This window comes from Acipenser ruthenus, chromosome 5 (genome assembly GCF_902713425.1).
Source record: "Acipenser ruthenus chromosome 5, fAciRut3.2 maternal haplotype, whole genome shotgun sequence".
In the NCBI taxonomy this organism is placed as follows: Eukaryota; Metazoa; Chordata; class Actinopteri; order Acipenseriformes; family Acipenseridae; genus Acipenser; species Acipenser ruthenus.
This window is the reverse complement of record NC_081193.1, coordinates 54,892,602-54,918,940: the sequence shown is the minus strand read 5'-3', so window position 1 is coordinate 54,918,940 and position 26,339 is coordinate 54,892,602. Positions and strand designations below refer to the sequence as shown.

The 26,339-nt window shown below is 40.4% G+C and overlaps 1 protein-coding gene across 5 annotated transcripts in view; it reads right to left on the bottom strand.

Annotated features, from left to right (window-relative positions):
• The window catches only part of LOC117402952 (protein EFR3 homolog B), a 214,956-nt gene that overhangs the window by 66,948 nt on the left and 121,669 nt on the right, over positions 1 to 26,339 (bottom strand). For all 5 annotated transcript variants that reach the window (XM_059024327.1, XM_034004675.3, XM_034004674.2 and 2 more), the window contains 4 exons: positions 18,943 to 19,054; positions 9,594 to 9,645; positions 3,347 to 3,519; positions 2,921 to 2,996 (listed from right to left, as the gene is read on the bottom strand). In XM_059024327.1, coding sequence (XP_058880310.1) covers positions 2,921 to 2,996; positions 3,347 to 3,519; positions 9,594 to 9,645; positions 18,943 to 19,054 — 413 coding nt within the window. The remainder of the gene's footprint in view (positions 1 to 2,920; positions 2,997 to 3,346; positions 3,520 to 9,593; positions 9,646 to 18,942; positions 19,055 to 26,339) is intronic.

Below are 26,339 nucleotides of genomic sequence, written 5' to 3'. Positions count from 1 at the left end.
ATAAAAACTGTTTCCAAACCGGATTTCAAAACCTCTCCGTCGCTTAATTATGCACTGCATCACTCCTGCACCTGTACCATGTGCAACCATTTTGCCACAATTATGAAATAGGTGGCATATGGGCTTTAACCGCAGGGGATGCGCCATCTGAATCCACGTACTCAGACAGGAACGCCAGCTCCTAGAGACGCAGAGCACCTTGGAGGAATGCGTCCAAAACTCGCAGACAGCTGTCAACAAGGCCTGCTTGGTACCAGACAGACAGGCTGACCTTGCATGTGTCACACGAATAACCCCAGGTATAAATCAAATAGCAAGAAATGTACAGTAAAAAATGTACAGTTGCTGCCTCAGCTTGTTAAAGACAGTAACTGGACTGTCAACAACGCCTGCTTGGTACTAGATAGGCAAGCTGCCTTTGCACGTGTCATACAAATAAAACCCAGGCATAATGCAAATAGCAAGCAATGCACAGTAAGAAAGGAATGCTATTTGGTACCGGTTCGGTGCCTGCAAATGGGTGTTACACCTCCTCTCGCCCCCCCTGCCATTCTAGACCACCAAGTATTTGTATTTTTCAAGTTAAGGTTGAGTATATAATTTTATTTTCTATACTATTCTATACTGTGCTTTTTTAAAATGTGGTTAGAAATAATTAAATAAGTTTAAGGATCATTCAACCAAATAAAAACATTATTAAGCCGCACTGAAAGGTGAACAAATATAAAATAAAACTCAAAAGAAATGTAAAAATGTGTTATGTTTTGTCATCTATAATAAATAGCTTTACAGGAAACACGTTAATTCCGCAAAAAAAGAAAAGTCGAGTCAGATACACTTCAAAATTCTTAAAGCCTATCCTCCCTCACGAATGACAGACTTTCCTCGTATATATTGTGGCAATCCCAGGGGTGAGGTAATCAATGGGAGGTATGTGCGGGCAGACATTTTGTCGGGGTTGTGTCCTCACACAAAATGGCCGAACACTGAACACAAAATGGCCGACAGTCACAAAATGGCAGACAGGGAAAACTACCCGGAGACAGGTGTCTTGGGAGGAATGTGATGAGGTGCTAATGGATTGTTAATGGGTCGTTGATAGGGCAATCAACCCTCAACCACCTGTATTTAAAGGGCAGCTAAAACCTCATTAAGGGTGTGTGTGTTTTGAGGTGAGACAGCTTTTGCTGGATCGGTTTAAGAGAAGGAGAGATTATTGAACAAAGAAACTATTAAATACCTGTGCATGACTTGGACTGTTTGGACTACTCTGCTGGCAGTGAGACCGTTTGTATGATAACCTGCTTTGTGTACTGAACTTTGCAACCCAACTCAACAACCCATCTGCCTGGGACCAGGGAGACAATAAACCAACAGGCACTGTCCTGATTAACTGTGATACCATTGTGTGTTGCTTCTGTTCTCTGACTGAAGTGTGCTTAGACTTTACAGATCAATACTCATTTACACCGGATTATGATAAGGAAACATTAAAAGGTAAAATGAAAAAGAAAAAAAAACATATAGCTATCTGTTTGTATGAAATAAAATGCTCTCTCACAAAAGGAGACAAATAAATATATAGCATTTAAATACAAAAACTAGTAACTTTAGTAAAATTAGTCAGAGCTGCGAGCTTTTAGACACTGCTCGCTCCCTCATTCCTCTCTGTCCACAACAAACAAGGCAGACTGTCTCCGCCTCCTCCACACTCCCATTGGCCAGAATCACAGCTGTCTCAACTCCCATTGTCCAGGCAGCGTTTCAGCAGCCTCTTCTGAAGCCTTTAGTACAGTGTCAGTATTCCCTGCTTGCTAGCAATGGAATAAATAAAAAAAAAATTCTTTCCTCTACTCCCGCTTAAATTCCAGAAGCGTCTGGCCGGCTCATTGCACAATGGGATATGTCTAGGATCAAGTGGAGTTTACATTCAAACAACCAAGACCTTTTCTTTCATGATTTACAGTTTAATAAATGTATACGTTTAAACATTCAAAATTTCCATCCCTATTATGTCCCTGAATGACTGCAAAAAAATAGAAATAAGTGCTGATTGATAAACAAGTCAACTCCTCAATATATACTAATGGAGTCGATGATATACTGATATCTCTTTTAAAGGAATTGCAGGTTTTGAAATTAGCACCCGCCAAACGTGGAGGCGGCTAAATTTCACATACTAACCTACCCCAGTGGTGCATCCTTTTGTTTATTTATTTATTTTGGTGCCCAAGGATGCGGGAAGTGCTGGCGGTGCGGTCGAGCTCACAACTGTTCTCTTGTTAACGTATGAGCAGTGAGCATGGTTGATCTGCACTGCCTTTAATATTGCCATTAATCAACTGTTTCAACAAATTAGCACTGCCATGTGGGGCCTGGCATCTAGTGTTTCAACCAATTAGCACTAAGCATTTCCATGTTAAGTCTCGTAGCAGCTGGTTTCGCTGTGATAACTGATCTCAGCAATGTTTGATGACAAAAACGTGAAAAACATTCTCCGTAGCATCAACCACATTATAACACTGTGTACATGTTATTGTTTGTGTTTGTTTAACACATCCCTTTGCAATTGTAGGTACTATACAGCATTGTGCACATATGCCATTGGAACTGGTTCTGCCATTTGGTGCTACTTGTGTTTGTACGTAACAACTGCTCAGTTGGTATATATTCTACATTTTATGCTGAAACACCTGCCCAACTGTGGGTTTACTATTACAAAAAAGTGAAAAAGATTTAGGTAAAAATTTGGTTTCCCAGAGCTTCTTAGCAAAAACAAGCTGGTCTCTTTGCCCTCCAACTTTTAAACAAAGTTAGGCACCCATGGGTGCTTCTAGGGTTTCTTCAGAGTAATACACAGCCCAGTGGTGTTTTTTTAACAATTAACAATGCGCATACAGTAGAAACAATGAGAACATACCTTTTTCATGAAGAGGTTGTCTTGTCTGGAGCACTTGTCTACCTTTAACTTGAGCACAGATATATCAGAGATAATGCTGCAGAAAAACAAATATTTAAGATTTTAAAGAAGTAATACCATAGAATAAATGCAGAAATTAATCATAATTTAAACACTATAGGAGATAAACTATAAGAAGTTAATTAGGCAAACAATCACAGTCATTAGTTATTCTACTCAAATTCCTTCAACTTAAATACTGCAGTAAATATACACTGCATATAGTACAGTAAATCACCATGATAAATTAACCTTGATGTCACAAAACAAGATTGGGATAACTACAGAGGAAAACCTACTATAGTATAGATATAATTACAACCTGAAACCAAATGGGTTACTCCAAGTAATAAAGAACAGAAAAATAGGAGTTTCTCCTGGAAGTACTTGATGGTTGGGAACTTGGTCCGGTTGTCATGGCGATCAATGAGGCTGACCAGAATCTCCAGTACCAGAAGGCGTATTTCTGCATCCTCCATGAGTGTGATTGAGAGCAGGGGGTCGAGGAAAGAGCTAGGCAGTGCTGTGAGCATGTTGGTGGTCTGGAACCCTGTGGTCACCTGAAAACAGAGTTTTGCTTACAGAAGCTGTGGTCATGTTCCACTGCTTTACAAGGTTACAAACTTTAAAAGGCTTGACTTGATGCTCAGATTAATTATGAGCATAAGAGTAGAACATTCCTCTTTAGTGTTTAAGAAGAAGAATATCAGGTGACTAGCCTGAGAAACCCAGAAATGTATATTGCTTACAGATCTTTTTTTCTGGTTTTACTATAGGACATGACAGTTGATCCTTATGTTATCATCCTACATATTTTATCAATGTTACATTTGGTATGAAAATTCACACAAACAAATGTTTTCTTGAAAATGTAGCTTATTAACATGTGTTTTAGTCGCCCCTTATAAGAACATAAGAAAGTTTACAAACGAGATGAGGCCATTCAGCCCGTCTTGCTCGTTTGGTTGTTAGTAGCTTATTGATCCCAGAATCTCATCAAGCAGCTTATTGAGGGATACCAGGGTGTCAGCTTCAACAACATTAGTAGGGAGTTGGTTCCAGACCCTCACAATTCTCTGTGTAAAAGTGCCTCCTATTTTCTGTTCTGAATGCCCCTTTATCTAATCTCCATTTGTGACCCTTTGGTCCTTGTTTCTTTTTTCAGGTCAAAAAAGTCCCCTGGGTCGACATTGTCTATACCTTTTAGGATTTTGAATGCTTGAATCGGACCGCGTAGTCTTCTTTGTTCAAGACTGAATAGATTCAATTCTTTTAGCCTACGACATGCCTTTTAAACCCGGGATAATTCTGGTTGCTCTACTTTGCACTCTTTCTAGAGCAGCAATATCCTTTTTGTAACGAGATGACCAGAACTGATTCTAGGTGAGGTCTTACTAATGCATTGTAAAGTTTTAACATTACTTCCCTTGATTTAAATTCAACACTTCTCACAATATATCCGAGCATCGCATGTGAAAGACAAAGATTACCTGTAATATGGTTTCTTCGTAGGATGATGAACTCCACACAGTGTGAACTCCTGGTCTCTATGCTGCTTGGTCAGGAGGAATAAACTGTTCTCTTACCCATAAATCACTGATACAAATTTCAAAAATAAGAACAGTAAAGAAAAAAAAGGGGAAAGGATGGTGGGATATAGGTGTGAGGAGTTCATCCTACGAAGAAACCATATTACAGGTACTCTTTGTCTTATCTCGTCTGATGAACTCCACACAGTGTGAATCTATACCAAAGCATTTAAGGAAATAGGGCGGTTGGTAGGAGTTAGTAGAGGAAGACACGGAATACATAGAGTGAAAAAAAGACTTATTACAGTTGTAGCGCTAACAAGGTCTCAGAGGAGGCCCAGGTAACAGCGTGGCAGAAGTCCTGTATTGGGCATATTTTAGTTTTGCCCATATATTAACCCTACCTTGCCCATATATTAACCCTACCTTACCCCATGGGTTTTGATGGATACTGAAAATGGTTTCCTTCCAAAGATGCAACAGAACTTGATGCAGGATGATGCAAATTAAATGTGTCTGTTTGGAGATAGTTCTGCCCTGGTTTTGTGATCCCTCTACTGAGATCACAGTCACTAGAAATGCAGTGCCAGTTCTCTTTCATGTAGCCAAGGTCTGAACTGAGGTAACCTAAATAGTTAAATACCATCTGAGGCTCCCCTGAGGCATGATGTGTTTCCTTGGGGTCTTAGGTAGTAGCCCCACCAAACACTCTAGCCCCTCTAGGGTGGGACCTACAGAGTGACATTCCCACCTATGTATCGTGTTGGAGAGTGCAGCACTGTGAACATTGATGGCAGGTAGGTAGAACCTCTGTGAAACAGGTAGCTTGAGGTATGATAATAAATAGATTTTGGATCGCACCTGAGGATGACTTCTTTCCATTCATCTGCCTTTAATTTAAAATGTGTTTATTTATTTTTCTTGACCACGTAGGGTTTGTACTTGTTCAGATAACTATAGCTCTTTAGTAGTTACCCTTCAGTCTTCAGGCAGCTAACATCAATCGCAAAGTATTGTTGAAAACATCGTCCTGTTGTTCTGGACAGCAGATCGCTGCTCCACTGTAGGTGCAGAGCACTACTTCTGTTATTTCCAGGATCTCAGAAATCCAAAACCTTTGGCCCAATGGGGAGCTAAGAACAAGACTGGCTCCTTTGCAACTTACTATCCAAATATAGTTGGCCTATTGTCAGGGATGAGTATGCCTACATATGCCAGTCGACAAAGAAATGGATTGGATTGTGTGCCATGGCTGATCCCCGCTGAAAACTGGAGCAATTAAAGTGGTTGATGTTGTTCCTCTGTAGTGAGAGAGAAAAAATACTCTTGTAAACTAGTAGTTGAATAGGCCCTGAAGCACCTGGTGGATCTGTTACTAGTGGGGTATCCTCTGTGCCGAGTATATTTGGGATGTTATTGTTGGGTCCAGCAAGTAGGTTGTCTGTATTGTGGTGCTTATTGATTGAAGTATGCTCTTGTTTTAACTGGGCAAATGGTTTTCAGCGCACGGCAGATTGATGGAAGTCAGGATGATCTTAGTGAAGGTGTTATTATTTAGCAGATTTAGCAGATTACTTTATCCAAGGCGATTTACAGAGACTAGGGTGTGTGAACTGTGCATCAGCTGCAGAATCACTTACAATTACGTCTCACCCGAAAGACAGAGCACAAGGAGGTTAGGTGACTTGCTCAGGGTCACATAGTGAGTCAGTGGCTGAGGTGGGATTTGAACCGGGGACCTCCTGGTTACAAGCCCTTTTCTTTAACCACTGGACCACACAGCCTCCTATATATAGTTGGTGTAGATGTCTGCCCGGCCCCCAGTTTGTGTTGACATTCGGTGACCTACCATATAGTTGTTAACATACCTGTTGCATGTGGAGATGGTGCAATCTTCTCCAGATAGGTGTCAATCCACTCTCAGGTGGTGTAGCCAGAAATAACTTCAGTTTTGGCTGTTAAGTAGAACTTACACCTTAAGATATTAAGGAAAATGTCCTCATGTGTTTAGATCTGGCTATTGAAATTGAGACAATGAAATCCTTCTTAAAACAGTATAAGCATATCTGTATGCAATGATTTATGTTATTATTATTTCACTTGGCAGGCGCCTTAACAAGGTGACTTATAAAAGTTACAGGCAATATATGTGTTTCGCCTTTAAAGTTGAGAGGATGAAAATCCCTTCTAAATAGCATCAGCATGTAACAAACCTCCTTAATGTAACCACTAAACACTTAGGCCATAAGCGTATACTGACCCCATAATGAAACATTCGCTATTCAGGACTCATCAAGTAATAGGGTACAGCATTACATACAGTAGAATATACTTATCCAGGATCTGTTTATTGTAAGTAAGCCTAGGATGTATCTTGGTAACCATATAAGCACAGACAAAAGAAATCTGTATATCAGCAAAGCACTGTATCAAACACTTGCACAGCAAAGGCACCCTATGCAGAAAGTGTAAATAATTTTAATTGCCATTAATGTGTATTCACATAGAAATACTGTATATAATCAAACCCAGCAGGTTAGCATGATACAGCCATTCACCATGGAACATGTTGCACAGTTTATAAAAAACAATACATAAATATATACACGCACCCAACTTTGCAGGTATGTATGTGTATATATCATCATCATCATACTTACATGTTGCATTCTTGTATATGGTGCTGATCAAGTCTCTGTATGTTTTCTCAATTCCTTGTTTTTTCAGAGAGCTTAATACAGATCTTGTGTAAACAGAGTCAAAGGCTTTTTCATAGTCGATGAATCCCAAGCAAAGTGGTAGTTCGTACTCGTTGCTAGTTTGAATCACTTGCCCTGCAACTTGAAGATGATTGTGCGAAATCCACTCCTGAATACTGCTTGCTCATTTGATTGTGCCGAGTCAAACTTATCTTGAAGTCTGTTGTTGAGTATCTTGGTAAAAATGTTGTAGATTACAGGAAGTAAGCTAATAGGTCTGTAGTTCTTGAGGTCTTCTTTATCTTCTTTCTTATGTAAAAGTATCACCAATGCATTGTTCCAGTCATTTTGCACTTTCTTTTTCTTAAAACAATCTATAAAAATACACAACAGTATTTTTGTCAGTTTTTCACCTCCTTCTTTCACGATGTCAATCGTTATGCCGTCTTCTCCGGGTTCCTTTCCTGTCTTCATATGTTTGATAGCATGTTTCACTTCTTCCGGTAGAATGTCTGTAACTTCTTGCTCGGGTTGTGTTCTTTACATCTCATCTCCTCCATTTGCTATGTTGCTCTTTTCATCTTGATATCATTTTCTGTAAAAGTCTTCGACTCTCTTCAAAATCAATTTGCGTTTCTTGATGACAGTCTCGTTCTCTTGTATGATTGCTAAAATCTTGTCTCTTGCGTGATCTTCTGGTCGCATTTTGTACTCTGTGTTCCAGCGATGTTTTTCGCTGTTTCTGCAATTACTTGCATCACTTCCTCATAGATTTTGTTTACCTCGATTGCTTCTTTTTTGCAGATCTCGAAGAGCGCAGAATCTATTCTTCAGTTCCAGTTGAAACACCAGGCTTTGCTTCTGGAGCATTTCTACGTTGATTGTGTTGGATTCCGTCATCACGAGTTTCACTCTCTCCAGTGCTGTGCTAAGGTGTATTTTGCATGTTACAAGTCTGTGGTCACTTCCTGTGTTAAAATTGTTTAGTACTGATACATTTTGTACGGTGTGCTTCTTGTTGGCGAGTATGTAGTCAATTTCATTCTTCACACCGTTGGGTCCTCTCCATGTCATTTTCCTGATGGGTTTCTTCTGGAAGAAGGTGTTCATGATGAATGAATAAGTTCTTGTTCTCTGCAAATTCGACTAGTCTGTCATCCCTCTCGTTCCTGTTGCCATGTCCAAATTTGCTGACCGAATTCTCGTCTTTTTGCTGGGCTCCTATTTTGGCGTTTAAGTCACCGATGACTAACTTATAGTGGCTCTTCCTATTTTCGTGTAGTTCTTGTACATCTTCTGACTTTTTCATCTGAATAGCTTCAAATTCACTTCATACAACAGAAACAGCTTGATTCTTCATCCAGGAGTATTCAAATCGGTTGAACTACTGTGATTGGACACAGGTGTGCTCTATTTATATTATGTGCCTTGTTTAGGCAATTTGTTGTACCTTAGCTAATTTGGGTTTGCTATGACAAAGGGTGTGAAGACTTATGCAATCAAGTTTTTTTTTTATTTTTAATAACTTTTCAAATATTTTTATAATTGTTCTTTGAAAGTGTAGATGATGTTGTGTGAAACAAACTCCTACTTTAATGCAGTTTGAATTGTATTTTTTAGGCATCAGAATGTGAAAAATGTTCAAGATACTGTATATATATATATATATATATATATATATATATATATATATATATATATATATATATATATATAAAACACTTTGAAAACAAAACAATGAACAAAAACGCAAGTGCCTTTTCTACCTCTGTACCCAAGCGAGGACAAATCTGGACAATCATTGGTGATGACGTGGGCTTTTATGGGGGAAGTGACATAGACTTTGGCGCCAAAAAAGTTTAGATCAATGATCTCTGGGTAAGAGATCAGCTTATTCCTCCTGACCAAGCAACATGGAGACCAGGAGTTTACACTGTGTGGAGTTCTTCAGACAATGTAAGAAATGGTATTCTTCCAGTGCAGCGCTTGCTACTAAAGGGCTTTTTATCTTCAGTCTGAATGAACAGAGATTTTATTTCTTTACATCCAGAAAGCGTTCAGCATATTCCTCTCTCAGGGGGTACTCAGTTAAACATGAAAAATGGAAATAGGTAATATTTATTAAAAACTACAATTGTACTAACGTCTGAAAAAGCTGAAAACTTTCAACCCTGTGTAAAAGATGTGTTAGGAGACATTCACCTGCCGCCATACCTGTATTTTACACAAAGTATCCATATATGCCTTATAATACCCGTGTCTTGTACTAAACAATTTCCTTAACAAGTTTTATTACAAGTGGTTCTCTAAATATTTGTATATAAAACTCTAAAGTGCAACAACCGCAATTTACCCTGTCCTTCCACAGCGAGGGACAATAGATAGTGAGGGAGAGCTGTTTACTACCTGCAGCAGGGACTTGAGCAGCATCATCTGGATCATCCTGCTCCCCTCGAACCTGCAATTCATCAGGAGGGGGGGATAAGAGGACGAAGCTCTCAAAAGCACAAAAAATACAGGCTATTAGAATTAGGGCTGTAAGGTTTTGAACGTTTAAACGGCAAACGTGGATTAAAAATATTTTCGTTTAAAATGTCTCCTGCTTTACTGTCAAAAATAGTAAGGTGTAAGGGTCATAATAATAATAATAATAATAATAATAATAATAATAATAATAATAATTGTATTTTGTACAGCGCCAGGGGCGTTTCTTTACAATATTTGCCAGAAGCCCCGATGACTATTGAGACCCAGTGTGTAACATCACTGACATCTTCAGATGCAAGTCACTAACATACAACCTTATAGCATTAACATAACTAAATTGCTGCATTCCAGGAACATCGTTAATAGGTTGTGTCAGTGGGTATTAAGTAACAGTTTTATTTTATAACAAAATGCCTCTGTATTGCACACCCCCAAAGTATAAAGCAAAATAAACAAGGATATGCAAAACGTTAGAAAATGAACAAGCAGAAGAACGAATCTGCATTGAAAAACTGAATTGCATCTACCACTGTTAATAATAATAAAAACAATTAAATCCAATATAAAGACCACATCCACTGTATTATTATTCATAACTCGTCGTTTACAAAAGGCCCGTGATTACTGGAAGTTTTACAGGGACAAAAATAAAAATACAAAAAAACATACTAAAGGAAAATTAAAGGCATATTAAAAACATTGTCCAAACAGAAGTTAAACAATTGGAAAGGCAAGTTTAAAAAATGTTTTGAGACGGCTTTTGAAAATATTCAAGGGCTCAGATTCCCTGATCACTTTTGGAAGAGCATGGAAAATGTGAGGTAACTTTTCATTGGATCATTTAGTACACATACTATTTTCTTTAAATTCTTTGGCTCTTATTTAATTTCTAAAGAACTGATTGGCCCAAATTTGTACGTCTAGTAAAAATAGTATGTGCAGTTAACAAAACAGAACACGTAGTGTATCGCAGTACTAAACGTAGTAATTTATTTGAAACGTATACTAACAACACACATTTTTGACATAGGTGGCCTTCCATACCTCACGGCTCCATTCACACCACAAAGTAAAACACTAACACATTAGAAAAGAAAAACATGCAGCTACTATTTATTTATTTATAAAAAGAACGGCGAAGAAGATGTCTATTAGAAAGTGCTTACACTGTTTTATTTGTCCATATTTTATTGTGTGTGTTCAACAGGTCAACTTATAATTATTCAAGGGAGCTGATCTGAGAAGCCGTGAAAGACAGGGACGCTGGGAAATGAAGTCTTTATTTTTTCACGTTAATGCACAAGCGTCGTTGTGAAGGGGAGGGACGCTGGGAACTAGTAAATGGTGCTGCCCCCATTTATTTGAGAGATCTATTGATCACCTGGTCATAGGTTTAGCTTTCACATTATTCCAGCCTCTCAGCTCACCACACTGCTATTACCTAAAAAGCCCCAATCTTTTCTGTGTACTTAATAAAAATAAAAAAGAGAACAATAATAACAGCAGCAGAGGTGAATGGAGAGCAGTGGCTGTTATTGTAGTCATTAATAGTGTGAAAGCATCACAGTGAAAGCCTTGACTGACCCCAAATCGAAGCATGCATTAGCTCCCTTCCAGTGAATAGCATTTACATCCGCCAGGAAGACTCATCAACCTCTATTTCAGCCAAAATCTCTTCCCTCCTATTGTGCCGCTCTGCCCCCTCCCCCACTCAATCTGTCATTTCAGCTGTTGCTATTCACTAATGGAAACTGTTGTGCAGTGTGACTTAGGCTTGCTATTCATCCTCAAGGCCAGCTGCCTTTATTTCTGTAAAGTTGATAAATATAGACTTCCTGAACATTAATTAATAGACAAGGCTGAGTACAAAGCAAAGTACAGGAGCTACCCTCTGGCATTCAACTTGTTTTTTCCCCCTTGTTGAGAATACTCATATAGAAAAATAAAGGAAGCTATTTTACACTCTGCTCCTGTCTTTTAAGTTGATTCACATCATTCAGTGCATCTTTCATCTTGTTGTTTGGCAAAGTGGTTGGAGCAGAGGGACTATGAGGCAAATGTGGCATAGTGGATAGAACCGAGGGACTGAGAGGTATTGTGGCCTAATGCAGTGGTTTTCAGCCTGTGGTCTGTGTACCAGTACTGGTACGTGACAGGCTTGCAACTGGTACACACTGGCAGTTGTTCTTTATGATGCTATGACTCCTCAACCACAATACTCCCTCAATCACACCTACATCGTAATGTGTCAATCTGTTTGTACCACTGCATCACAGAGAAATGAGAACGTATGATGCAGGGCTCCAGACTGCGACAATAATGTTTGCAAATGCGACAACAACAAAAAACAGTTTTTTCGGGGTTAGCACAGAAATGCTGCCTCTCCCTTTAAAAGCATGTGTCAATATTTATGAATGTGACGTGATGTCGGTCTGTATTATAAAATAAATAAATAAATAAATATATATCATGTTTTAATAAACTGAAGGGCGGTAACAATTTGATTGAATGCAAATGCTTGTAAGTGCAGAGAGGTATTGTATTAACACCAGCAGAACATGGGAACCCCAGTTTCTTGAAACAGTTGTGATGGTGACTAAATGTGTGTGAGTACTGTTGTCTAAAAATTTAGTTTAAAAAGAATGGTTGCATTTAAGAAATTTAGAACAAGAACAGCGAAAAACACAAACAAAAATACACGTAAGGTTTGTGTGTTGTACACATGCCATTAACAAAATGCCCTGGAATCTTAAAATAAAGAAAATAATTAATGAAGGGCTGTAATGCAGCAAAAAGCTCAACAATTAAACGCAAAACAAAGTGAAAAGGTTGCCATAACAACCTGAAAAAAGTTATGCTTGTGAATCAAACGTTATCTTTCACCAGTCAAATTGTAGAGTGCCTAAATAAAGCTTTAAGTCAACACAAACTGATTTTTTTCATCTGTTGCATCTTGTATCCCAGATATAATAGATTTAGTTACATTGTTTACCGTCAGGAGTTTAAGGATGATTTAATTTTGTAGCAGATTCCCCAGTTAGATAGATGATGAGCTGATAATATCTCTTCAGCCAAAGAAGAAGGCACGGTAATTTAAGTACCGTTACCATAAAGTAATGTAAAGTGTGCTTTGTACTAAAGCAGGATCAATTGTTGCAGGGAAAACAACGTTTATTTCTCAAACTGACCATTTTAAGAAATGTGAAAGTAGAATGCACATAAAATACTGTACTAATTAGGAATTGTACTGCTGAGAAAAAAAAAATCAAGGGAATTAAAAATGAAATGTACTGCAGCTTACTTGATTGCAGTAAAACAAAAAAAATGCCATTCACCAAATGTAGCTCAGATTGTGCTAATGAAAATATCTAAAATATATGACAATGTGCTTGCTGTGGTGTATTTAATATCGTAAATACAGCAGAACAAACTCACTGCAATTGAGTTTTTTTACTGAAAAATAAACATCAACATGTAAATCATAAGAGGTGTCGTGTTACATGCTGTCAGATCAGGACTTCACTAACACTGAGCATGGGAGCTGCAACATGCTATTTCCATATTACAACTTGACACAATTAAAGGTGCTGTCACCAATTCCATACACAACACTTGAAAATATTGAACAATCGGCATAATCGTTTCAGAGAAGAAGTCGTTTCAATATTTTTGACAAATCCAATATGGCCACCAAACAACGTGACCGATCGACTTCTCTTGAACAACTGTAAATCTAGGCCATGAGGGTAGTATGTGCACCAAGTTTCAGATCTCTGCTGTAAACCGGTTCGGAGAAGATTTTTTTAAATTGTCCAAAATTCTTGGAAAATCCAATATGGCTGCCACACCATGTGACCTATGACCTTCATTTTCATTCTGACACAACTCCCTTTAGGTGCCTACCAGCCTACCAAGTTTCGTGAGTTTCCGTGCAACGGTGTTGATTTTAGAGATTTTTTGAAAAGAGCGGAAGAAAAAAAATAAAAATCCTAACAGAAACAATAGGCTTCCGTGATCGTGATTATAGCAGCGGTTTTTAAGTATTCTGTAAATACTTAGTCTAATAGTTAAAGTACAATGTGGGGCTGTCAGGTCTTGTTTTCAAAGAATATCGGCACTGACATTTATATACAAGCCAATAGAATACAGTGTATACATGTATGTATGTATGTATGTATGTATGTATGTATGTATGTGCATTTTAATAGAGAGAGAGAGAAAAAATAGTCTCCAGTCATATGTGGTTTTCACGATCACGTTCTAGCCAAAATTGTAGATATTATTATTGCCATAGCCTTTCATTCGCCACATTGCCACTGTACTTTAAGCATACATGCATCCCTTCCTGCGATGTCATCGCGCAGTGTGTTCCGGGCTTAAGGTTACAAATTGTTAAAACAAGTGAACAAATCTCATTCATAACCACAAGTATATAAGTCTAAAATATTTCTATAACTACAAATAATTAAGTATCTAGGTCAGTGGTTCTCAATTTGTGGTCAGCGGACCACTGGTGGTCTGCCGGCTCCCTTCAGGTGGTCCATGGAAACGTTACATAATTACGGAAAGGAAGCAGCAGCATAGTTTATAGATCCCATTGCAAACCCAGAAATTGAGACCTTAAAAATGTATCTACAGAAGCAAGAAGAAAATGCATAAATTTAGAATATCTCCAAGTTAAAAAATGTCTAAACTCTCCATCATATATAGTTTTGAAGTGTCTAAGATGTATTCTTTACTAGGGAGTTTTTGTGTATTGCGCTCACGTGCACTCAACACAGCATCTTGTAAAGTAAGGGATAACACACGACAGGGCATGCGTTGGGTTGCATTAACATACGGCTGTAGTTGGGTTAGGGGCCTGAAGCGAAGCAACACAATGCACAAGCCCTGAGTATTATCCCGATTATAAAATTGATACAGTAAAAAATAAAAAGTGTTTTTATTTTTCAAGAAAACAAAGAGTTTGATTATATATCCTTCCACTTTGGAGACAAAATAGTCAGTCAAACAAGGTCATATTTGTAGTAAACATTAAACTGGAGGTTTTCAATGTTTCCATTTATTGTAATTATAAAATTAATGAAGCCACCGTGCTGGTCTCAATAGCTCGCTAAACAGAGCTCACATAACCTGCAATGTTAGTCTTGTTAGTGACCTAGCATTTAAAAATACCAGTCGTGTATTGTACAGTACTATATAACTACACAGTAAAAAAATCCTCAACAGCCAATCAGCGTGCAGCATCCATACAATCCAAATTCTGCTGTAATTATCAATTAAAAAAACAATAATAATCCCCCCCCCCCCCCGGGTAAATTCGTACTATGAAAAGTAAACTAGAAGCATTCTTTAAAACTCCAATTTTAAAATCACTTTGCTTACAGAAACAGGCCCATCCATCGCATTAAATCAAATAAAGGTAAGTCTACGGTTATTCTTAGTATTATAATGATTTTTTTATGTGCTTATTTTTCAGTCAGCTATGTTTATTGTGTGGTCCGCCGAGATCCCACAAAAATTCAGGTGGTCCACAAACAAAAAAAAGTTTGAGAAGCACTGCTTGTTAAGATATTAACATTATTTCATAAATCAACATAATTTCGAAAAAATGAAGTTAGCATTATTATTAAATAATGAGATAGGCATAACGACCTCATGAAAATGCGTTAACACTAGTTATCAATTACGAACTTTTGAAAATCCTGCATGAAGTACCTTTTGAAACATGCAACATTTTTAGAGGTGCAGTTGGCACCCTAATTTCGTATTCGATTATCATATAGGACCGCCACCTGAACTGGATTAGTTTGAGCAGACAGTTGAATTATGTACAGATAATTCACACGTGCACAACAATCGTTTTGACGCAAGGAAGACATAAACTAGTGATGTCCCAGTGGAAAAGGACATTAAAACATCAAAGGACTGTGAGTTTAAAAAAAGGCAAGATACACAAATGATCTCATGAAAGTGGCTATTTAGCAGAGTGAAAAAGATTATAAATATCCAGGCAAAACTGAACATTTTGCGCTCCACATCGAATTCTAAACAAGGTGCTGTTAATCTGCTAAGCGAAGCTGCAACTCCTGGACTCTGCCTGAAAACAGAACCAAGAAGAGGAAGCAAGCGAGTCACTACCACAAGCAACGAGACTGAGGCCTGGCTGGAGGACTGCAGTAAAACTTACAGCGACTGTTATCAGACACCTAAAACCACTGTATCCAAAAGAAACTGTGCCCTGCTACCTGCGTAGCTAAAAGATTCAGCGAAGAGGACAGAGCGGACGGGCGCTGTTGTGGATCCTATACCGAGGACTGAAGACTTTGTTGCAGCTGTTTGTTGATTCTATCGAGAATTGAAAGCTTTGTTGCAGAGATTGATCCAACGTGGGATTGAAGACTTTGTTGCTGAGAGGAGAGCCTATTCTACTGGACACTTCAACCGATTGAGTTTCCAAACCAATGGACCAAAGGTCTAAGCTTCAAGGAACCACTGGGTATAATTCCAGTTGCATTTTCCTTTCATGGAACTAAATTAATTAATTGTAACGCATTCACATAGAATTGAATTGTTAATTATTTAGTTTGCACACTTTGCATGTGAATTAACTTTTAGTGAAACTTGATGAAGTAACTATAAGTAATCTACCTCATATTGTTGTATGAAGAATTTATTTAAAAGTAAGCTTGCTCGAGCTGCTGCTTTGTGTGTGAGGAGACAGGCGGTGACATATTTCAGTTGCCTACTAGCCAGCATGAGTGCAGTGAGAGTTTTGAATTGTGTTTTGTGCTTAGAGACTAAGAGATTTACTTTCTGACTTTTCTGATTTCTGTTTAATATTTGTGTGCTTAGTAAAATACTACTGTTGATTAAACATTCCATGTGTCTGCGCGTGAATATCAAGTCAATTAAATATTATTAATAAGAGAACTAATCAACCCAGATAAACATTAAATTATAAATTATTGAATTGTTCCTACAATCCTAGCAACGTGCTAATTTACCATACTAGCACTAGAAGTGCACTCACAATCAGTGGCGACGCGTAGGTGGGGCACGCCTGGTCACGTGCCCCCCCCCCCCCCCCCCGAGATTTCTGCCAGGCAGTGGCTTAGCCACTGCGTTAGGATCGTTCACACTGAAACGTGTAAGAAATAAAGAAATTGCATTATTGTTATATTTTTCACTTCCCATTATAGTCTATGCAGGGTGGACGCGGCACAGGCGGCGCTGATTTTTCTTTTCGCTTACGGAGCAAACTTTTTATTTACCGCGTTGCTGTCAGCCAATGAGAATACATAAGCAAGCTGCACCACACACAGATGCATGTAACATATAGGCTATGACTGTATATGCTATGTAGCCTAACTACTACACACCTAGATGGGGTTGAGGACATCTACTATGGAATCAGTAGCCTATGTATTTACGTACAATGCACTCACCTAACGACATATCTTACTGCCAGCTGACCTCTCTAGCGGCCAGCCTATTAAATAAGATTATCATTTTTCACGGATTGTGCAGCCAGCTTCATCAAGGGACGGTAACCAAGTCCATCCAGGTCTTGGAGATGGAGTGGTAAATGTACAACCTATTATTAATTGAATAACTAAAGAAATAAATTAGAATGAAAACAGTTCTGGACGCTGCTGAGAGAGAAACGGCAAAACTATTTAATTTTCTGAGTTTGGTTACCTATTCGTTTTCATTCTGATTATTTGTTTAGGCTACAGCACATCCATCAGCTCAACAAAGCCTGATTGGCTAGCGAATGTCAGTGCAGTGCGATACCATAAAAAATGAGTGGTTGGCTTTGCTGTCAATCAATCCAAGTTTTTCAGCTGTTTGTGCATTTATTTATTTATTTATTTATTTATTTTTTGTTTTTTTAAAGGCGCTGTAGTTATACAATGTAGTTAATGCAACTGTGTGCACAAGTCCCTCCTCCCCCGAACCTCCAGAAGATTAGGTACCACCGGCAGTCCTGCGTCAGTCAAACAGTAATTAAATTAGTCAGGATTTGTGAAATTAAATAAAATGGTTTGCTTTGCTTTGAACACCAAATGTCAGTTAACAAAAATGAACAACCATAAGTACGAATTAAATTATATATTATATTAAAAATTCAAGTACTTTGCTTTGTATTTCCTTTTTTGTTTTTAATCGGAAGTGTTCTAAACTGAATCTTTTTTTTTTTTGCACAACAGTGTATTTGGTTATTGGATCTTCTGTTAAAAATAAAAAAAAAAGATTGTTCTTTATTTTTCGAAAATAAAATGTCAATGCACTAATAAGAAATCAGGTTGCCAATTGCACCACTGTGACTACTCACCTTAAAAAAGTTACCATTTCCACCCTCTCCCGAAAAAAATATCCAGGCTACGCCACTGTTGCCAGGGTTTATTATTTAAAAATACGTAAGTGCGCAGTTTATTTCAAACTTTCAAAACTTAATAACATTACCAAAGAGTGTATAAGACCCTTTACCGTTATATTTGTTCTCGTGTGAGACTTTCACTTTTTCAGTCAGTGAAAATATATGCTAAAAACAGAGTGAATTTGAGCCCTGTTAAAATGGCAAAAAGACAGCTACGTTTGTAGTTTTTCTGCAACAAAAAAGCTAAACCACCAATGCCAGAGACATCAACAGAAACCGAACCTGACTCTTCTGTAGTTCAGAATATTATTAACAGCACGAGAGTATGACGATACTTCCATTTCAAACGCTCAGGTTAGTGCAGGTGCAGCTGTCTGTCGATAAGAGACCCTTGCCTGTAAAGCGTTGTTTGCAGCTCTCTTGATTGTGACAATCTGGCGTAGAACTGTGTGATGAAAGATCTGGTAATGTTAGAAAGTTAGCTTAATGTTTACATAAAAATGGTTAAAATCGGGCATCAGGTTTGAGTACAGTTTTTTTTGGGGGGGGGGGGGGGCTGTGCCTCACCAGTTTTTCAAGCTACGAGTCGCCAGTGCTCACAATCAAGGTTTTAATGCAAACCGGCAACAGGAAACTTAAAGCTGGGTACTAATTCGATGCATCGATTCACCAAAATGTAATCGAAGTTCGGTAAAATTTAAGGACAGATGATCAATAATCGATGCATCGATTAATTGTTGCACCCCTAAACATTTGATTGCATATAAGAATATAAGAATATATATATATAGTTAGCTTCCCCACATATTAAAGTCAGGAGCCGCTACTGTTTCCAAGGCAATTACAAACAGCATGCGTCTTCAGAACAGCGTGAGCAGCTCTTACCCTGATTTGGCAGAACCCAGAGCGGGATGGACCTCAGGCAGAGGAATCTTCCCCATGATAAACAGCATCACCTCAGACCTCTGGTAGGTGGGAAGAGTGTTGGCAAAAGACCCTGGAGACAGGGAGAGAAATGTTGAGAATAAGGCAGAGATGAATGGAGGGTAATGGGGAAGAAATGGACAGTTAGAGATAAATCTTTTGGTTTATTTATTTAATAAAACACTGAGGACCGTTGCGTTCAGTTTCACCCACCATTCATTGTTTTGGTTTGTGTTCCTGGTCTGTGACGTCACCACCCACACGCCACTCAACAACTCGGTCACAAGAGGCTCTGGACTCTTGACCGGAGGGTTGTGGGTTCAATCCCCAGTGGGGGACACTGCTGTTGTACCCTTGAGCAAGGTACTTTACCTAGATTGCTCCAGTAAAAACCCAACTGTATAAATGGGTAATTGTATGTAAAATAATGTGATATCTGTATAATGTGAAATAATGTATAATGTGATATCTTGTAACAAAGTCGCCCCGGATAAGGGCGTCTGCTAAGAAATAAATAATAATAAAAATAATAACCTTGGTTCCCTGAAATAGAAATGTAACCATTACATAATGGATATTTAACATAAAGACTGATAACCTGAATAAGATATATCAAAGCTGCACGACAGTGCCTGTGATGCAGTTGTTCCCACCCCCAAGAGCACAAGACTGCAGACACAAACATTGTCATCATTTTTCCTTCAAGACTTCTGCAATATAGACACAGTGACCTTGAAGGTTAATGGTTACATTTCTATTTCAGGGAACATCATAACGCTGGTTCCCTGAAATAGGAATATTAACCATTACAAATGGGTGTTTCCTTTTAAAGACACCCAAACTGAAAACTCTATACCAAAGACTCTCGCTAGAGCAGGGTGGCAGCAATGTCATTTTCTTCCAGTCGTGTCATTTTCCTTTGCGGTCCTATGTCGGACTATGTCCGGCATTACAATTTTCCCTTTCCGGTCCAATGTCGTTCCAATTCTCCGGAAAAAGCCGAGAAAACCATTCAATGGCCGAGTGAGACCGATAGGAGCCGAAAAAATAAATAAATAAATAAAAAATAAAGGCCCGGATCTGAGCAATACACATAGCCCCGGCACCACAGAGATAACACAGATATAAACAAACAAGATAGGTGCTTCTGCATCCAGTGCTCAAAGAATATCACAGACATTTGCAGAGCTTTTTGAGATATTATAGTAATAAAATAATGACTTGGATCGCATTATTGAGGAGTTTGGTGATAAAACGAGTGATCAGGAGATCATTTATCGGTATGCACGACTATGAAGAGGTATGTGAAAAATACAGCGAACAAGGGGTGGGGCAGGGCTGGAGATGCAGTACTGAGTGTCCTGTTGATATGCAGTGCCTTTTAAAGGTTTTACTGTTTTACTGTGACTTTTAAACAGCGCATCTAAAATAAACTGCACGTGTGAAAATAAACTGGTCCTGACGCGCCTGAGACATGCTGAATAAATGGACCACTAAGGGTTAACCATTACAAATGGGTGAGTATACCCAAGCTGTCGCAAGGACATGGCATACAAACCAATTGCAAGCTAGGACCGCTTGTGTACCAGTAATGTTCCATCCTGGAAAAAATATATATATGAATAAAAAACATTAAGATGGACTCATCTCTAATGTTATATCGTGAGGGTTGACTGGCAAGCCGCCCTCAGTACTCTTGTGCCAAATCAAGGATTCTGTGGGTCCACGACATTCAGCCGATAGAATCTGGCAAATGTATGGGAGGAAGCCCACACACTGCTGCACTGCATATATCCTGGATAGAAGCACCGTGGAACAATGTCCATGAAGTCGCCTGACCCCTGGTGGAATGGCTGGTGAACTTCTCAGGCAGGGGCAGATTGGCCAATTTGTACACAGTCTGTACTGTGCCTGCTAACCATTTCGACAGATGCTGTTTAGACAGAGCCTGTCCCAAACAAACAGTTGTTCCAACTGCCTCTAACTTTTAGTCTTCTCCACATAATATGCTAACGCCTGCACTGGGCAAAGCAAATGGAGCTGGTGCACCTTGTCAGACTGGAAAGGAGGTGAACGGAAAGCCTCCAATTCCACTGACTTATTAATGTGGAAAACCAAGATGGTCTTCGGCAGGAAAGCTGGGTTAGTATGAAGGGTGTCCTTCGTTCTGGCCTCTGAAAAAAATAATACAAGCTTTCCAAATTGAAAATGCTTGCATTTCACTCACCCGTTTAGCGGAGGTGATTGCAAGCAAAAAAGCTGTCTTGAAAGACAAACATTTCAGCTCAGCTGAATGCATGGGCTCAAATGGAAGTTTTGTCAATGCATTAAGCACTACATTTAACCTCCAGCGAGGAACTAAATCCTTCACCGGGGGCCTAAGCCGCCGGGTGCCTTTCAATACCACTGTTGTCTGTGCGGACGAGCATGTGTCTCGCCTGATCCTGCTCCAAAAATTCCTGCAATGACAGGTAAACTGCCTACAATTCCAAAACATTGATATGGCAACCCTTCCACAGGTGTTGCCACACACCTTGCACGTCCTGGCCCTCCCACAGTCCGCCCCAACCTGAGTTGGACGCGTCTGTGGTGATGACCTCTCTACTGGTGATGCTGCCCAGCGCTACAGATAAACCGGCTGTTTCCACCAAGAGAGCGCCTATAGACAGTGATCTGACACTGTCACAAGCTTGTTGTGGTTCAACACCAGTTGGCGAACCGTGCGGTTGAACCAGAGCTACAGAGGGCGTATATGTAGAACACCCAGTGGGAAGGTATTCAATGCTGCTGCCATCATACCCAGAAGCCTCTGGAAAACCACTACTGGAAGTACCCTGCCGAGTTGAAACAACTCGAGGCAGGCGGTTACTCTCTCCATTCTGTCCTCCGACAGGGTGGCCACGTTGAGCTCCAAGTCTAAGCGCACCCTCAGATATGTGACTATCGGGGCGGGCGCTAGTCGACTCTTTGTATTGTTCAATTTCAGACCTAGCCGATGTAGGTGGTTGGTGACGAGTTTTGTGTGCTTGTGCACTTGTGCTGGAGACCCTGTGCAGATAAGCCAGTCGATCTGAGGCCGCCATCCCATTTTTGCACTAGAAAATACCTGAAATAGGACCCCCCGGTGCTCTCAGAGGGGTCTGCTATTCAAATGGCACCTTTCTGCAGCATGACTGCTACCTCCTGTGTCATCTGAGTGACCGCTTTGGGGTCTGTGAGAGATGTTCTTGTCACACCCTGGAATGGTGGGGGGCCGTGCTGGAATTGGAGAGACTAGCCAGTTTGCACCATCTTGAGAACCCAGGGGTCCATGGTGTACTGGTTCCAGTAGTCCAGGTGTCTGCTGGAGAAGGAGTCCTGGGCTTGTAGCAGCAATATCCTAGGGCTGGTGCTTTGCTTGCGGTGCAACCTTTGTCTGTTTTCTAGGCACAGGGCGCTTTAAAGCGGGCCTCCCCCTGTGGAAAGTGGTAGCAGGCTGTCTCCGGATGGGGCCGCCCAAAGAGACAGCAGCCTGTGGCGCTGGTTTCTTCTGAGTTGTGGCCTAGGGTGCCACTGTGCTGCAGGCTTGCGTGGTGGCGGTGGGCATTTTGGCAAAAGGCGCACCAACTCCTGGTGGATTCCCTTGCACGCTGCAACTGCTGTAGCATTCGTCTACAGCCGGACCAAAAGTGTGACCCGGGCTGATGGGAGCGTCCAGCAAAGCGGTCTTTTCTCCATCCAGCACTCGTGCCTGGGAGAGCCAAAGCTGTCTGAGTGCAGCCATCAACGCTGCCAGGTTCCTGCCTATTGCTTGTCCACTAAGCTTGGACAGCCTGAGTAGGTCCCTTGAAATGAAGCGCAACTCTTCCAACTGGAGAGACAAGGGCTGTGGGTCTCAGCAGTGGCCCCGATAAGGTGAGCTTGGTAAGCTAAAAGGATGCTGTTGTAGCTTTTCAGTATACTAGAGAAAGCGCTAGCTGTGTAGGCTTTCGTTATTATTATTATTTTATTATTATTTGTTTATTTAGCAGACGCCTTTATCCAAGGCGACTTACAGAGACTAGGGTGTGTGAACTATGCATCAGCTGCAGAATCACTTACAACTACATGCCAACTCGGTGCCGACACAGTACTCTCAGTGTCGACTTGATGCACTTGGTACCGAAGCAGTAACCTTGAACTCGCAAGCGAGATCGGGGGCGATAAATCACAGATACTGCAAGTGGCACGTTAGCAGGGATGCCCATTTGCAAGTCAGCCATTGGCTAAATTGCGTAGTCAGTGCGAACACCAAACCAGCAGCAGCCTGCACCGAAACAGTAACCTCGGTCCCTAAGGATCGCAGTTACTGCATGTGGTGAATCAACAGGGGTGCCGACCTGCAAGTCAGTCACTGGCTAATTCTAAATTTGCGCACTAAAATAGAAAAAGCCTGCTTCAAAAAACCTTTGTAATAGTACAGCATAAGCGAGTTATTCTATGATCCCGGGGAGGAACGGCTAATCGAGCCACAGGCTTCCCATGGCACACAAGGCCACGATGGGACTAACCTAGCACAGACTAAAACAGAAATATTGCTCAAAATAATGTTATACTTCAGCGATTCTGTAATATATAATATATAGCACTAAACAAGTTAAAAGCACTAATAATAGGTATATAGAGAAGAAAGATACACTTATCTGCTCTCAGGACTAATAGGCATGGCTGAAAAAAGAAAATGACATTGCTGGAAGGGCGCGCTACTATTTTGTGGTTGCAGGGCGGAGCGACACCCTGCTCTAAGCGAGTCTTTGGTATAGAGTTTTCAGTTTGGGTGTCTTAACAGGAAAAACCCATTAGTAATGGTTAATATTCCCTACTTGAAAGAGAACCAGAGTTATGATAATAATCTACCATTCCCTATCAAGTACGAAATGTAACCATTACCTAAATAGGTAGAAATACCAAAGCTGTCGCAAGGCAATATTGCCGACCAACTGGAATGCCACAAGGCTAAGCCAAAGGCTACCTTGCGTGTTACCATTAGGAATCCCAGTACAAGTAGTTAGGGGTAAAAAATTGAGGGAGAAACTCACCTCTATGTCTATTTGTAAGGGTTGACCTGGAAGCTGCCAGTTTTGTGGATTCAGGGTTTTGTGGATTCACAAGTCTGTAGAACCTAGAAAAGGTATGGGGAGTAGCCAACACCACTGCACTGCAAATGTCACAGACAGATACACCCTGGAATAAAGTTACCATGCCCCTGAAGGAATGGGCAATGAGCTTTCTGGAGGGGGCAAGTTGGCCAGCTCATAGGCAGTCCTGCATGTGTCTGCTATCCATTTGGACAGCCTCTGCCTAGACAGGACTTGACCATGGGACTTGGTCCCAAAGCAGACAACACATCGTCCAGACTGCCTCTAACTGTTTGTCCTGTCAACATGCACTTTGTGAAAATGCGTGGCGCCAGAGAGAGGGGCCCACACTGAGCAGAGTGCTTGGAGCTGCAGCTCCCTGTCAGACTGGAAGGAGGTGGAAAGAAGCCTCCAGTTCCACAGACTGGTTGACATCGAATGTAGAGATAGTGTTCGGCAAAAGGCAGGATCGGTACAGAGTGTAACCCTGCATCTCGCTCACCCACTTTGCGAAGGTAATAACTAGCAAACAGTCGCATGACCAATAACATTCCAGCTCAGCTGAATGCATGGGCTCAAATGGAGGCTTCAAGAGTGCACAGAGAACCATGTTTAACCTCCAGTGAGGAACAAAGCCGCCGAACCACTTTCAACATCCACCCCCACCTCCCCCCAGGAAGCTGAGCTCAATTTTACACGGCAAGCCGAATGGCTGCCAGATAGACCTTTAATGTAGAGGGGATAAAACACAGGCATTATGCAAATGGTACTAGACATGTACCGCAATGGTACGGGGTCGTTTTGGTACTGGTTCTGTGCCTGTAGCACCGGGTAGGTACATTAGTGCGCAATGGGTGTTCCACATCCCCTGTGCCCCCATGCCATTCTAGACTGTGCCCCAGCCGAGGCTGGACACGTCTGCAGTGTACAGTACTGTAAAAACTACTGCCTCAGTAACAACAAACCCACTGTCTCAGACAGCACATGCAGCAATGCAGTTGTACAGTATGTTACAGGCAGAAGTACTGGAAAAAAAGATTAAAACGGCGAGTCAAGACTCGAACCAAGTCCGCTGCTACCGGACCAGGGGTGGTACCACTGTTTAAACTGAGCAGGTGCCTTTTTAACCGAGTCTGAACGGTGATGAACCGAAGTGGAACCGAACAGACAAATCAAATCGGTACGGTGCACACGGTACGGTACCCACGGCAAGGTGCACACGGTACGCTACACACAGTATGGTAACCTCATTCGCTGTAAACAGGGTTCGTACGGGACTTGGAAAAAAAAACCTTGAAAAGCCTTGGATTTTCACTTGGTAGTATTCAAGGCCTTGAAAAGCCTTTAAATTTGTTTTTTTGGACTGGCCTGGAAAAACCTTGAAAATGGTGGAACCGTTGTTCCACAGTGTTTTAGTTCCGTCTTTCTAAACTGTTCTCGTTATATCTGTAATCTAGATGGAGACGTGCATGCAGTGGTCAAGTTCTTGTAGTGCAGATTTCCGCAGTTCTGCACAGATCTGCCCAGTTCTGCACAGATCTGCCCAGTTCTGCCCAGAATCATGGAGATGCACGTTCTTCGAGGGCTGCTGCGTGACGTCACTCAACTCCACCTGCAGAAATCCTGTGCAGATTCTGCACAGCCCAGTGCAGCTTTGAAAAGCTGACAATGCAGAGATCACGAGTGACCTGCTAATCATAATGCAAATAACCACTAAAACTACTGCTGCCCCTTGTTAGCGGAGGCAACTGACATCTTATTATACAATGAAGCTACAATGAAATAAATACATACATTATTTAAACAAACATAATGTACTAAATCTGTGATAAGTCACGTATGTTACAATAAAGTTAATGTTCATCAATTACATCAATCTGACTCTGTATAGGTAGTTAATCCAGACAAATGCAAATAGACGTTTATAAATGTGTGCTGTGCTGCAAGGTTTTGGAGAAGGCATTTCTCTAAAAGCTGTGTGTGATGTCAGACATACAGCAGCCTCGAGCAGACAGCAATCTTTGGTATACAAGAACGCAACCATTGTCTCTTCGTGGATTCAGTCTGATTTTTTTTTTTAATTACTTTATAATACAATATTTTAATTATCTGTATTTATACAATTTAGTATTTTAATTGATTTTTTACTGAATGCATTATTTTAATAACATATTTTAACCTTTAGGCTTTTGTATCGTCCGTAAGTAATACTATACTAGCTAGCTAAGTTTGACTGAGTTATAGTATGCGTTGAGTGCATAC